Source organism: Euphorbia lathyris, chromosome 4 (assembly GCF_963576675.1).
Source record: "Euphorbia lathyris chromosome 4, ddEupLath1.1, whole genome shotgun sequence".
Lineage (NCBI taxonomy): Eukaryota > Viridiplantae > Streptophyta > Magnoliopsida > Malpighiales > Euphorbiaceae > Euphorbia > Euphorbia lathyris.
In genome coordinates, this window is record NC_088913.1 from 95,940,703 (window position 1) to 95,955,151 (window position 14,449).

Consider the following 14,449-nt stretch of genomic DNA (forward strand, 5'->3'; position numbering starts at 1 on the left):
CTGCTGTTTTGCTTGTTCTGTTACCGTCTGGTTCTTACCCCATTATTTTCCATTAAGGACAATGTGTTTGTTAAGTTGGGGGTAGGAAACTAGCGTCTTAACATACTGTTAGGCTGTTCACTAGGCTGTTCACTACTGCTTTAACATGCTCATTCATTTTATCCCCACTATAAGTTTTGCCTAGTCCCCGCTTCACCTCAGCACCACCCCACAAAAAGAAAAACAAAGCACAAACACCACAATCACCATGTGCGCTTCACCCGCAATTCAACCATCCATTCTCACATTGGGATGTTTTTACTAAACTTAGCATAGCTGAGTCACCATGCTGTTGTTGTTTTCTTGTGATGAATTGATGATTTGTTGATGAGAAGTTTAGGCTGGTCAATTAATTTATGATATCCCTGATTAGGTCAAGTATTACCCTAAGTACAAACAACCGGTGAGGCTTGAGCCGAAATTATGCATAACTGTATGCAATTTTATTTTTTGTGAGTGAGCTTTGTATACGTTAGTTAAGTGAGACTTTGCCTCGTCTTCCCTTCAGTTGAAAGAAATGAATCTTGACACATTAGGATGAACATTCACATACTAAACACCAAACACCAATAGCCGAGAGCTGGTATCAAAAGAAAAAGGCCATGTCTCCTCATAATATATCAAGAAGGACATTATCAAAGAGAAAAATCTGTCCAATTTATCCAAAAAAAACATATAAAGAGCAGGAAACAGAAGCAAACAGGAAAGCCCATCTAAAAAAGCGACCAGCTCTTTAAAAGCTTAATCATTCGCTAAACACAAAACAACCACTCTAACCTTACACCCCAATCAGACCACCATTCAAACCACCCCTCACCCTTGTAAGGATTCCGAGGTGTCAAGAGTTCTTTTCAAGTATCTGTTGGACTAGGAGGCAGGTCAAAACTAAAGCTTGGTGTACATAGCTGTCGAGTGACTTAAACACCCTAAATAGAGAGCAAACACTGTGAAAGGTGAGAGAAATCCCAGAAGTACTAAGGAAATAATTGATCTCTTATTAGGGGAGTCATTAATGAGATGTATCAGCTTAACTTTTCATCATCTGAATTTCTTTCATGACTAGATACATTAACTGCATGATCTCAGCTGTTCTTTTGTTATATAGTCTCATCCTGTTCCTCCATTTAATTTTGATGTGTTGCTTGAGGACAAGCAAAAGCTTAAGTTGGGGGTAATTTGATGCGAGTGAAAAGAGCAGACTTTTGAAGACAAGCATTCATGGAAAACAGCCTTAAAGTACCAGTTTTCAACCAGTAATGGAAGAAACAGCCAGAAATTACAGTTCAAGCAGGAATCTTCAAGAACAACCTATCAGTAGAACAGAACAGCTTAAAATGCAGCTTTATCGGGTCAGTTGGAAGAAAACGGATAATAGCGCGGGTCGAGCAAGTCACAGGAGAGAGAAAGGGAGAAAGACGTGGAAGGCAAGACAGTCCTCCATCTCGCGCCAAGTGTATGAAGATCATATTGTCCTTGTTTTGTACCTTTTTGTGACTCTTTGCCCTTGTAATTAGGGTTGATGTAAGAGTATAAATAGGAAGAATGTTTTAGGAAGAACGAGATCTCTCGGCTTTAGCGCCACCCTTAGCTTTTAATTTCTCTGTCTTTTATTTTTGGAACGATGATGCTTTTGGGAAGAAGCTGTTCACTCATAGTAATGGGTGAGTAGTTCTTCAGCAGGCCTAGCCAACCATTTAAACGGCGATTGTAAGTATCTTTATCTAAATGAATGAAGTGTTTTATCCATGATTGAGTGTTATTAACTTGCTTAAAGAATATATTATGATCAAGTCTATTTAATAGTTATTGAGGATGACACGAGAGTGCTCCGATATGATGGAAATAGTTAATCGGCATATGTTGTGGTGGACGGAGATGAAAACCACCACATATTGGGGTTTCTTTACGAATGTTCCCCTAGGCCTAATGCTTGTTCTTGATTTATCACAAGGAGACTTGGTTAATATCATTTACTTAGGAACTTTGGAAATGGGATACCTGACCTTAGTGACCAATGAGGGAAAGACCCAACTCAGGAATATTGATTCACTTCTTCATCTAATAAAGATAGGCACAGTTGTTCGTTAGGCGCATGGTTAGGCTTGTGTTTGTTTATTTTGATTGCACATTTACCTGCCTATTTGATATTTTTTTATGATTTAAGTCATTATCACTCTTCAGAATTCACATCTAACACTTAAGGTACCTTATTCTTCCTGTTTAAGTTCAATCCCTGTGGAATACGACACTTGGTCTTGCCAATATTACACACGACCTAGTACACTTGCTAGCGTCCTTATTTCTTACACCATACGCCAACACTAAGAAGTGTGATTTTGTCATGGAAAGCCTGGTTTTCCTTGGGTTCGTGGTTAGTGGCGATGGAGTCCAAGTTGATGGGGAAAAGGTAAGAGCTATTCGAGAGTGGCCTACTCCTAGGAACGTGGGGGATATCAGGAGTTTTCATGGGCTATCAACATTTTATCGATGATTTATTAAACACTTCAGTTCTATAGTAGCCCCGTTGACGGAATGCTTGAATAAGGGAAGGGGATTCGAATGGGCAGATGTTCAGGGGAAAAACTTCGCGTTGATCAAGGAAAAATTAAGCACAGCACCCGTACTGGCCTATCCTGATTTTGATAAACTGTTTGAGGTTGAATGTGATGCCAGTGGAGTTGGGATTGGTGGCGTCTTGATGCAAGAAAAGAGGCTCATTGTGTATTTTAGTGAGAAGCTCTATGAAGCAAGACAAAAGTGGGTGACCTATGATCAAGAACTTTATGTTATGGTTAGGGCATTGAAGACATGGGAGAATTACTTAGTGGGAAAATAATTCATCCTCTACACTGACCACTAAGCTCTTAAATATTTGGGAAGTCAGAAGCAGCTCCGAAGTTCCATGCATACCCGATGGTCCGCCTTCATAGATAAGTTCCCCTATAAACTTATCCATAAGACTGGATAGCAAAACAAAGTAGTGGATGCCGTAAACCAAAGGTTGGCACTATTAAAGACAGTGAACCTGGAGTTCGAATGTTTTGAACACATCCGAGGAGAATACAGGGCGGATCCTGATTTTGGCAATATTTGGGACAAGTGTCAGCACCAGTATGAAGATGGGGCATATCATTTGATGGACGAGTACCTTATAAGGGGCAACCAGCTTTGCTTACCATGCACTTCTATCCGTGAAAAGGTTGTACGAGACCTACATGGCGGATGTCTGGGGGGACATTTTGGGCGGGACAAAACATATGAAGCAGTGAGTTCCCGTTACTTCTGGCCTAAGATGAGGAGAGATGTTCCCTACTTAGTAGAATGATGCTATATCTGTCAAACCGCCAAGGGACATATGACAAACGTCGGCTTCCATCTACCACTGCCTGTGCCAGAAACTATATGGGAGGATCTATCTATGGATTTTGTCGTAGGATTACCCAGAACTCAGAGAGGCATGGATTCCATTTTTGTTGTGGTTGACAGGTTTTCAAAGATGGCACATTTTATACCCTGTCGGAAGACTAACGATGCTTCAGTGACTGCCAAGTTATTCTTCAAAGAAATTATCAGACTACATGGCGTACCAAAGAGCATTGTCTCAGATCGAGATACGAAGTTCCTAAGTCACTTCTATCGGACATTGTGGGCCCTTTTTTTATACATCCCTGAAGTTTAGTACTACCGCCCATCCTTAGACAGATGGTTAGACAGAGGTAGTCAACCGAACTTTGGGAAACTTACTGCGCAACAAGTGTAAGGATAAGCCCAGGATGTGGGATGTGGTTCTGGCCCAAGCCGAGTTCGCCTACAACAGATCTGTACATTTGGGAACTGGGAAGTCGCCCTTTGAGGTAGTATATACAAAGATTCCAAATCATACTCTTGATGTAGCACATCTTCCTAAAAGGAACGTGACCGCCAACCAACTAGTCAGGGACTATGTACAGATGCACCAAGAGGTGAGAAAAGCTATTGAGGAGAGAAACCAGAAGTTGAAGGCTAAAGCGGATGAACACCATAGGGCCTTACAGTTTGAAGTTGGGGATGAGGTTATGGTCTATTTAAGCAAAGAAAGACTCGCCAATTCCCCAAGTAGTAAGCTTCGACCCAAGAAATATGGTCCATATAAAGTCATCAAGAAGGTCAATGCCAATGCCTATCATATAACTTTGCCAAATTGGTTAGGCAAGATGTCACTAGCTTTTAACATTCGTGATCTCAGTCCATGGAAACCAGATGGTCCCTTAGTCCTTAACAAAAGCAAGTCGGAGCCTAGCTCTTTTGAAGAAAGAGGGAATGATGCGGACATCCAATCTGGCGGACCTCACTCTACCCCGAACCCTTGCGGATCATCTTCTGAAGTGGACAAAGCGGATCCTAGAGATTACTTCCTTTCCAAGGAATGAGCTCTCCTTCCTTAATAAGGAAGGATATACATCTTACCTATTCTACAAGTCTTCCTTCCTTCACAAGGAAGGATATATAATTTGCCTATTTTACAAGATTTCTTTCCTTCACAAGGAAGGATATAATTCTGCCTAATTTAGCCTAATTTACCCTTTATTTTATTTCTTTAGTTGTAACCCTAGTAAGGGTAATTATGTCTTTTAGTTTTCTTTAGAGGAAGTATTTAAAACCCATCTTTATAAGGAAGAACAACTTTTGATGAATTTAGAACTTTCTCTTTGAGAATTCAAGGTTTATACCTTTATATTGGGATTCACTCCTTCTAGTTTAGCTAGAGAAGAACATCTTTGTTGGTTTACGATTAAAACCTTCACGTTTTCGCTTTCAATCTGTATCAACAAGGCATATCATGACTAAGGAGTTGCTGCTCGTCGAGTCTTGTAGTTGAATGAGGAATTGGATCGAGCCCAAGCAGGTGGTAACCTTACCAAAGAGCAAGAGGGTGCTCAAGCTCGTGTAGTTGAGGCCAAGGCTAGGGCCATTGAGTTTAATGTCCGAGCCAGTGAAGCGTCCACATCAGCAGCTCCGGCCGAAAGAGCTGGGGAGGAAGCTCAAAAGCATAAGCAAGAGGCTGTAGACCACACTGGTTGAGTGGCAGAGCTAGAAAAAAGTCACATGGAGCAGAGAAGTTTGTGGCCTCATTGTCCGTTACCTTAAGGCGAAATGATGTCAATATTAGGTGTATGAGGGAGGAGGCCATTGGTTGTCGTGTTGAGATTAAGCGACTGAGGGAGGAGGGAATCAGTAGTCGTGCTGAAATTGATCGGCTACTGTGAAAAGTGGAGGAAGAGCGCACCAATTGCCTGTAGTGGAAGGCTGCTCATTCTTCGATGGAGGAGAAAGTCCATAAGAGGGAGGAGGAATTACACTTGCAAGTTTTACCCCTAATTACAATTATACTCGATACATTCATAAATATCGCTATCTCCACTCTACATGTGTGTTATGTTATCACTAATCGACAATAAATCAAACATAGGTGTACACACGTGAAAAAAAATTCATGTGCAGAACATGCGATAATTTTTGTAACTTTAAAGAAAAACCCAATGTGTGTACACACTTTTTTTAATCTGTTACTCACGATGATAAGATAACATACATGTGAAGTGGAAATAACAAGATTCGTGACTCTATAAAGTGATTCATTAATAATAACTGAAAATTAGTCCAACTTTTAAACGTTACATGTAATATTGACTCAACTTGTAAATACTAGGAATAAAATTGTTGCATTTTTAGACGTTAAAAACAAAATTACTCTTCACTGCCAATACCGAAGTTATTTTTATACCTTATTCCTATTTAAAATATAGGGATAATGTGCAAAAGTACCAAAAATATTTACATCTATGAGCTATTTTACCTATAACGTCTAAAATGTTGCAATTTTATCCGTAACATTGGCAGCCAAAAGAAATTTTACTCCTAACGTTGACAAGTTGGGTCAATTGGAGAAATTATTCATCAAATTATCTTTTCGGTCATGAATCTTGTCATCTACACTTCGCATATACGTACGTCATTATATTCCTTATTAGTAACAGATCACAAAATATGATTAAACGTGAATTTTTTTAAAAAGATATCGTATTTTGTATGAGTTGGACAAAAACAATTTAAATATTTCACCGAATTTAAAACTATTAATCTCCAAATCTATTATTAAAGCACAAAAAATATGAAATCTTTTTTTTAGAATCAATTTACCTACAATTGGTGTATAATAACAAACAAAAAAAAATTGTGTTTTATAATACTGTCTGAAATTGATCCAACTTACCAACGTTATGGGTAAAATTGCTCTTGGCTATCAATGTTAAGGGTAAAATTGTACTATTTTTTATGTTAAAGATAAAATTACTCTTATCTATAAATGTTTGGAGTATTTTTTGCACCTTATTCTACTTAAAATATAATAAAAGGCGGCTAACCTATGTTGATCAATAATTATTGAAAATATTTTATAAAAAAAAAGTAAATATTGAAAATAGAAAAGAAAAAAGAAAACCTTTTCTCAGCTATATTATTGCTGCTAAAGGTATAGTTTGTGCAATTATTTATAAAATTGGGATTAACGTTATGCATGCATTTTAAGAAAGTTATAACATTATTGTACTAAAAATAAAATATATGAACTTTTAAGTACTTTAAGTAGTTGTTCTTTCTAGAAGTTAGACATAATTATTTTAATCAATTATTCCTTTATTTATTATTTGTATTTTATTACTATTATCCTAGGATTTAAAACTTTCTTGTCTATCTGTCTTCTAGAGTTGTAGACAAACTAAAACTCTTGTAATCTATATATATATAATATAAAACAGTAATGATGGAACTGAGGTGTCACTTCCTCCTTTTTTAGTGATAAAAAATTTAATATATTAATTTTAATTTTATTATATATATTTATCTATAAAAAGATTATTGTATCCGTACTATATCTAAGAGTACTACAGAATTTAAATTAATCCCTAAAATCTCTCTAATTCTCTACATATCTATATTATATAATATAAAACAGTAACGATGGAACTGAGGTGTCACTTCCTCCTTTTTTACTGATAAAAAAATATAATATAATATATAATATATTAGTTTTTATTTTATTATTATATTTATCTATAAAAATATTATTTAAAGTACATGTGAAAATGAAATAATAATATTTAATTTATATAACACATTTATGTCATTAATTGTAATTATTAGATTGTATTTTTATTAATATTTATATATTAAGATGAATATGTGCATCGCACGGGCCAAAAACTAGTCATTAATCAAAAGTAACTACAATTAGAGCATCTCCAATAGAGGAAGTGACACATCATATTAAAATATAATATTTTATTAATTTAGTATTACACCTCATTTTTGCTAATTTTTATTTAAAAATATTCCAATAGTGAAGCAACTTTAAAAGTTACCATAATGACCCCACAAATCATGATTTAATATATAATTTATTTAATTATAAATATTATCAACCAATAGTCAAATGAGAGAGAAATTCATCAAAAAGATGAACTAATAGTATTCAAGTAAATCAATATTTTTTATATTAAAAAATGCTTAGCAACCTTGAAGCAAGGTTGCCAAAAATTGGCAACCTTTTGGCAACTTTTTTAGCACCTACAATCACTCCAATAGTAGACAACCTTTAAAAGTTGTCAAACTAAATGCCACATCATCTTGGCACTCTTTTGGGCATCCTCTATTGGAGATGCTCTTAGGGTTGTAAATGGGGTGGGGATTCATGTTCCCATCGGTGACCCGGCCGTAATGGTAGGGACGAAAATTCTCGATAAGAATTCCTATGGGATGGAGATGATGATAATTTTATCCCACATCAGGGGATGGTAAGGGGCTGGAAAAGGCATCATCGCCCCGCGGGTATCTCCGTCGCTACCCCGTTAATCACCGATGTGGATTCCTAATTATTCTCTGTGATAATTGATCTTTTTGGATGATTAAAGTACATTTTAATTAGGTGATTGATTGTTTTCAATTTTTAGTTTTTTTTTTGTGATTCGGAAAATTTGAGAATGATTGTCAATACTTGGTTTTATTAGCCACTGTTTCTTAAACGTTTTTGTCTTTACTATTTTTTTAAATCTAAACGGTGATTCCCGCAGAGAATGTGGATAACGTTTTTGGGACATCTGTAAACGGGGAATGGAGATCCCCGTGGAATGGCGATTCTCGCGAGACGGGGATGGAGATAAGTTTGTCCCTTTTAGCTCGCGGGGATTGGGATGAGGAACCCCGACTAGTCAAAGAATAGCGATGGGAAATTCATTCTCCGTCCCATCCCGTTTCGTTTACATCCCATAATGGGTATGTTTGGTAAATAGTTGTTAGCTATTATCTGATTACATTAGCTGTTAGATGATTATCCCTAATTTGACTAGTTGATTGTGTAAACTTGTTTAGTAAAACTTTGCTGAATTCTAATGACTGTTTGTTTAAAATGACAAATAAAGACATGCTAAAGTCTTCATTTGGGGTTAAATGGTAGCAATGTCTACTTAAAAGTTTTTGATTTGTAAATGGAAACTGTAAATTAGCGAAAGCACATAGATAAATTATTTATTTTTTTAAACAAAATTATTATATTTCTGTTAATATAACCATACTGGATTTTTTTATAGTTTGTCCAATTTCTCAGTTCGATATCGTTATGCACGTTTTAAGTGGATCTTCTTCCAATTAAAGTTTTTTTTGTGTACGTTAGGACTCGAACTCGAAATCTAGTTTAAATAATTTGAGACCCTTAATCACTCAAGTCAAGTACCGTACCGAATTGTTCATTAATGTCAAAAGATGATACAAACTATATAGGATACACAAATAACCCCATGAACTTGTCCAAATGTTACAACTGCCCCCCTCAACTTTTAATTATAACAACTTACCCCTTAAACTTGTCCAATTGTAAAACATAACCGCAAATTGGAAATTTTTTTACCCCGTATTTGAAGCAACCGTAAAAAGATTTCCCCAGATTCGTATCACGCCAAAGATCTGATTATCATACTCCACGAGCGTTGCAGATTTTGTATTTCACGTGTTTCTTCAATTGCAGTCCATGTCAGCAATTTGGGATTGTGTTTTACAATTGGACAAGTTTAAGAGGTAAGTTGTTACAATTGGACAAGTTTGAGGGGTAAGTTGTTACAATTGAAAGTTGGAGGGGGCAGTTGCAACATTTGAACAAGTTCAGGGGTTATTTCTATATTAGGCCAACTATATAATATATATATGTATATATACCTTACCAATCCGAACAAGAATAACCAAAACTTTGTATTAAAATAGTTATTTGTTGAATCATGTTAGAGGCAAAATCTCCGACCACTCTAAAGTTCAAGGTTCATAGGGGTTCGCCAGAATTTGTTACTCCGGCAAAGCCTACCCCTTATGAATTCAAGCCATTATCCGATCTAGAAAATCTAGATAGCTTTAAAATCCAAATTCCAGGCTTAATGTTTTATTCTCACATTCCATCTAAGAATGGTGTAGATCCTGTTGAGGTTATAAGAAAAGCAATTGCTCAAACACTTGTTTTTTACTATCCGTTTGCCGGTCGGCTTAGAGAAGATCCGTCGGGAAAACTTGTCGTTGAATGCACCGGCGAAGGTGTTTTGTTTACTGAGGCTGATGCCGATGTTACTCTTGAACAATTCGGCTATCCACTTGCACCTCCATTTCCTTGCTTGGATCAACTGCTTTTTGACGTCCCGGGGTCTAGTCAGATTCTTAACGCGCCTCTCGTGCTTGTTCAGGTATTTTTTTTAGGGTAAATTTCAAATAAAATCCCTATGGTTTCACTAGTTTTCAGATAAATGACTGTGGTTTACTTTTTGTCAAAATGAGGATTGAAGTTTCTAACTTTCGCAAAATAAGGACTTTTACTACTAAAATCACCCTTGACGACTTCAAAAATGACATTTTAAGAACTACTAATGTTCTAACCAACTTTAATTCTTCAACTTTTTTATTTTGAGATTATTTAGATGATGTTTGGTGAAGAGAGAAAGTTAATGTTTAGAGAGAGAAAGTTCTAAAAAATATGATTTTCGAAAATCGAAAATGTATTCCATAGAAAATATGACATTGGACAACTTTAATTCTTGAAAATTTTCATTTTCAGTTCGTTAAAGATGGTTTTAATAGCATTAATCCAAAAAGTCCTTGTCTTATTAAAAGTGTGTAACCTCAATCCTCGTTTTGACAAAAAGTAAATCACGGTCCTTTATCTAAAAATGAGTGAAACCACAGGGGTTTTATTTGAAATTTACCCTTTTTTATACTATCTCGTATAGGAATTGTACACTATCTCGTGTAGATGAATGTCAGTGTTTTTTTTTTAAGTCTTTGCCCGTTAACAAAATCAATAAATTTTAGGTTGACAATACGAATTTGACCATAAATGATATCAAAATATAAAAGGGTTAATTTTAATTAAATGTCATGTGGTTTCACGTCTTTGCAGATCAGTAGTTGTGTGTTTTTTTGTTACAACCCGAACCCTGTGGTTTGCAAAATTTTATTTTTTTGTTGACTTTGCCAAATTTGACCGATAACGACGTCAAAATGAAAATTTCCAAGAATTAAATGATATTTTAAGCAACTTTAATTCTTCGACTTTTTAGGTTTGACGTCATTTAGGTGTTATGAGAGAAAAATTTAATATTTATAGAAAGAAAACTGCAAAAATGATGATTTTGAAACTTAAAAATGTTGTTCCATAGTAAATATGATACTAAACAATTTTAATTCTTGAAAATTTTCATTTTGAGGTCATTATCGGTCAAATTTGGCAGAATCAATAAAAATGAAAATTTTGCAAACCACATGTTCGGTTTGTAACAAAAAAAAAACATGTACCGATCGACAAAAACATGAAACCACATTACGTTTATTTAAAATTAACTTAATATAAAATTCAAAGAATTGATAATATTTTAAATTTTTTTTGAAAGAAAAATATTTTAAGCAAATTTAATTTTACAAATATTCATCTGGTTATTTAGGTGTTCTTTGGTTAGAAAACGAAAAATTAATTTCTAGAGAGTTAAGCACCGAAAAAATGGAAAACATGATTCTAAATGTGTTACTAAATAAAGTTAATTGTTAGTTTATAGTTTAAAAATTAGGTAAATTACACTCATGGCCACTGAACTTTATCCATTTTCACATTATGGCCATTGAACTTCAACACTGATGTCTATTTAACGTCTCAAAACGACCGTTGACGGCTACAAATAAAAAATCCAAAGCGTTAATGATATTCTAAGGAACTTTAATTCTTCAAAATTTTCGTTTCGAGGTCATTTGAGTGTTGTTTGGTTAGGAGAGAGAAAGTGAATTTTTAGAGAGAGAAAGCTCCAAAAAGTATGATTTTCGAAAATAAAAAATGTGGTTTCATGGTAAATGTCGTTCTGAACAACTTTAATTCTTGAATATTCTCATTTTTGAGGTCGTTAACGATCGTTAACGGTCATTTTGAGAAGTTAGTTAAAATTGAGTAGTCACCGATATTAAAAAGTGTGAAGTTCAATGGCCATACTAGGAAGAAATGAAGTTCAGTGGCCATAATGTGAAAACGGGTAAAGTTCAGTGGTCATGAATGTAATTTACCCTTTAAAAATTTATAAATATGGCATGAGTTTTCCTTAAAAGTTTAAGGGAAATGGGTGATGTCTAAAAATAATTAGTTTTAATCACATCAACCTTAATATATATTTTACAAACATGCACAATGTGGTTTTGGATAACAATAATATATATATTCCCAAATCATTATTAAGAAATTATTATATTGTGATCTTGTTCCATTGATATCACCAATGTAAGTACGAGAAGTATTGTTAGATACATTATTAATCCAAAAAGATAACGAAAGAGGAATAAAATAATAACGACACGAGAAAATCTTAGTAAACTGAAATTGCGGCAAATCAAATTAAATTACAAATTTTTTTACACTTTAGATGAACCGTAAGTCGAACAGAGTAATATAAAACCTGGTAATATCAACTTTCTTAAAACAGATTTAGCCGTAAATGACTATTGTCTGCCAAAATACAATAGAAACGTTGGTGAAATTGAACCGTGTATAGAAGTTATCACTAGAATAGAAACACTGATCAACCAGAGAGACAACATAAAAAAATAATAATTTTGCAGTGTGTTGTTCTTACTTGAATTTAAAGAAAGAAATAGTAGGAAATAAAATATTATTAAAAAAACTCGGTATTTTTTTATTTTCGAAAAAAAACAAAAACCATATATATAACAAAGGAAATGCTTAGAAACGTTGCAAAACCGTTGCTATATTGGGATTGAAATCCCTACTAAAGGTAACGCTTGGAAACGTTCGAATGTTTGAAATTTATTCCAAACGGTTGGAAACCGTTTTTATTTTTGAATTTCAAATAAAAATCTTTTTTATGCACATTCTGTTAGTGATATTTGATTAGTCGTATATATTAATTGCAGGTGACACGACTGAAGTGCGGCGGATTTATATTTGGTCTCCGGTACAACCATACCATAAGCGATGCTCCTGGTCTAGTTCAGTTTATGTCTGCAATTGGAGAAATTGCAAGAGGAGCAAATTCCCCTTCGGTCCTCCCAATATGGGAAAGGCATATCCTTAACTCCACCACCAATCCACAAAAACTCACAACTCCGATGCCTGAATCCAGTACGGATATCTCCGATGAAAGTAGCAACAGTCTTACATTTCCACCTGAACACGATCTGTCCTATCGAGCTTTCTTCTTGGGCCCATCCGACTTCTCAATGTTAAAGAGACGTGTCCCTCCTCATTTGCGACATTGTTCTTCTTTTGATATAGTAGTTGCATCTGTTTGGAAATGTCGTGTTGTTGCATTTCAACCACATCCTAAGGAAGAGATGAGTTTGATATGGTCAGCTAATATGCGTAGTAAGCTTAAGTTACCATCTGGTTATTATGGAAATGCAGCTATCATTCAAATGATAAACTCAACTGCAAAGGAAATAATAGAAAATCCATTAAGTTATACATTAAAACTACTAAGAAATGCAAAGGATAAAGAAATCAAAATTGAAGATTTCGCCCAAACTCCAACAAATATGAAGGTGAACATGTTGAGCTATCTTGTGTCAGATTGGAGATATACAGGGTTTGAAAAGGTGGATTTTGGATGGGGTGAAGCTGTATATGGTGGAGCTGATCATTGTGGACCAATAGTCGGGTGCCATATGCTATACAAAAATAAAAATGGAGAAAATGGGATAATGTTACCACTTTGCTTGCCAAAACAAGTGATGGAAAGATTTGAGAAGGAGCGAAACAATATGTTAAAAGACCAACCATTTGATAGAGATGCGGATGTTCAATCCAAGCTTTGAAATGTCTAATTTACTCTACAAAAAAAAACAACTTTTTATCACGGAGGGTTGACCAATCATTCGACCCATGAAGAACCCATATGAAAGGGTTCTTTCACCCTAGTTCCATCCCAGTTTGCCATGGCCGAAAGCCTCCTAGAATTTTAATTTTTCTCTACTTTTCTCTCATTTTGTTGAAAAATCTTTCTCTGCAATGAAATTTATTAAGACTTATTTGTGAAATAAGATATGGGTTGACTTTCTCGCATATTGTCTGGTGTATTATATTGAAAAAATAATTTTTTTCTATATTAAAAATGAAGTGATTGTGCAACATTAATTTACATTTTATATTATTTAATTTATTTTTATAAATATATTTACATGGTATTTAATTTTTTTATACAAAGTTTTGGTCCTAGTTCTGCCACTTGTGGGTAATAAGGACTAGCATTGAACTAGGCCGTTTTTACTATACAATAAACAACTTGATTGACTTATCTTCGAATACAGAGATGCTAATATTTGTCGGTATTTCTCGAAAAAATCTAATATACTTTTGGTAACTAATATATAAACCGTCAAGTATTACTACTAATGTTTCAATATGAGATCAATTTTAGGTTTACGTTTACTAATTGTAGTTACATCATTATTTAATCTACAACAAATCCGTTTAAAAAAAATGTACTCCCATTTAATAGAGACGAGGATGTACAAAGTAACAGCCCATTTGGACCCATATTATTGTAGATTAAATGTGGTTTCCATATTATAGTATCGCCATCTTGGGATGGGCACGGTTCGGTTAACCTGTCCATGAGGTAATAAAATTAACCGAACCAAAAATATCGGTTTTTAACTAGTGAAACTGAAACCAGTCCAAACATATTAGTTAACCGTTAATTTCAGTTAGGTTTTTCGGTTAACAGTTTTTAACCAGTTCTCTACGGTTAACCATAATTTTTACCCAAACCTAAATTTTTAAATAACATTAAAATACACATAATTTTAAATATCCAAACAAATGAATTCCTATAATAACATAATTAAA

At 34.6% G+C, this 14,449-nt stretch overlaps 1 protein-coding gene across 1 annotated transcript; it reads left to right on the plus strand.

Moving 5' to 3' along the window:
- Nucleotides 1–9,321: 9,321 nt before the first annotated feature.
- Nucleotides 9,322–13,721, plus strand: LOC136226781 (benzyl alcohol O-benzoyltransferase-like). The gene is made up of 2 exons (XM_066015433.1): nt 9,322–9,797; nt 12,517–13,721. The coding sequence occupies exons 1-2, from the start codon at nt 9,345–9,347 to the stop codon at nt 13,414–13,416; spliced, it is 1,353 nt and encodes a 450-aa protein (XP_065871505.1). The 5' UTR covers nt 9,322–9,344; the 3' UTR covers nt 13,417–13,721.
- Nucleotides 13,722–14,449: the final 728 nt, after the last annotated feature.

What these genes read in the sequence shown, in the direction of transcription:
- LOC136226781 (XM_066015433.1), top strand. Translation starts at nt 9,345, where the DNA reads ATGTTAGAGGCAAAATCTCCGACCACTCTAAAGTTCAAGGTTCATAGG. An exon ending in CGCCTCTCGTGCTTGTTCAG is followed by an intron (nt 9,798 to 12,516) that starts GTATTTTTTTTA and finishes TATTAATTGCAG; the next exon opens with GTGACACGACTGAAGTGCGG.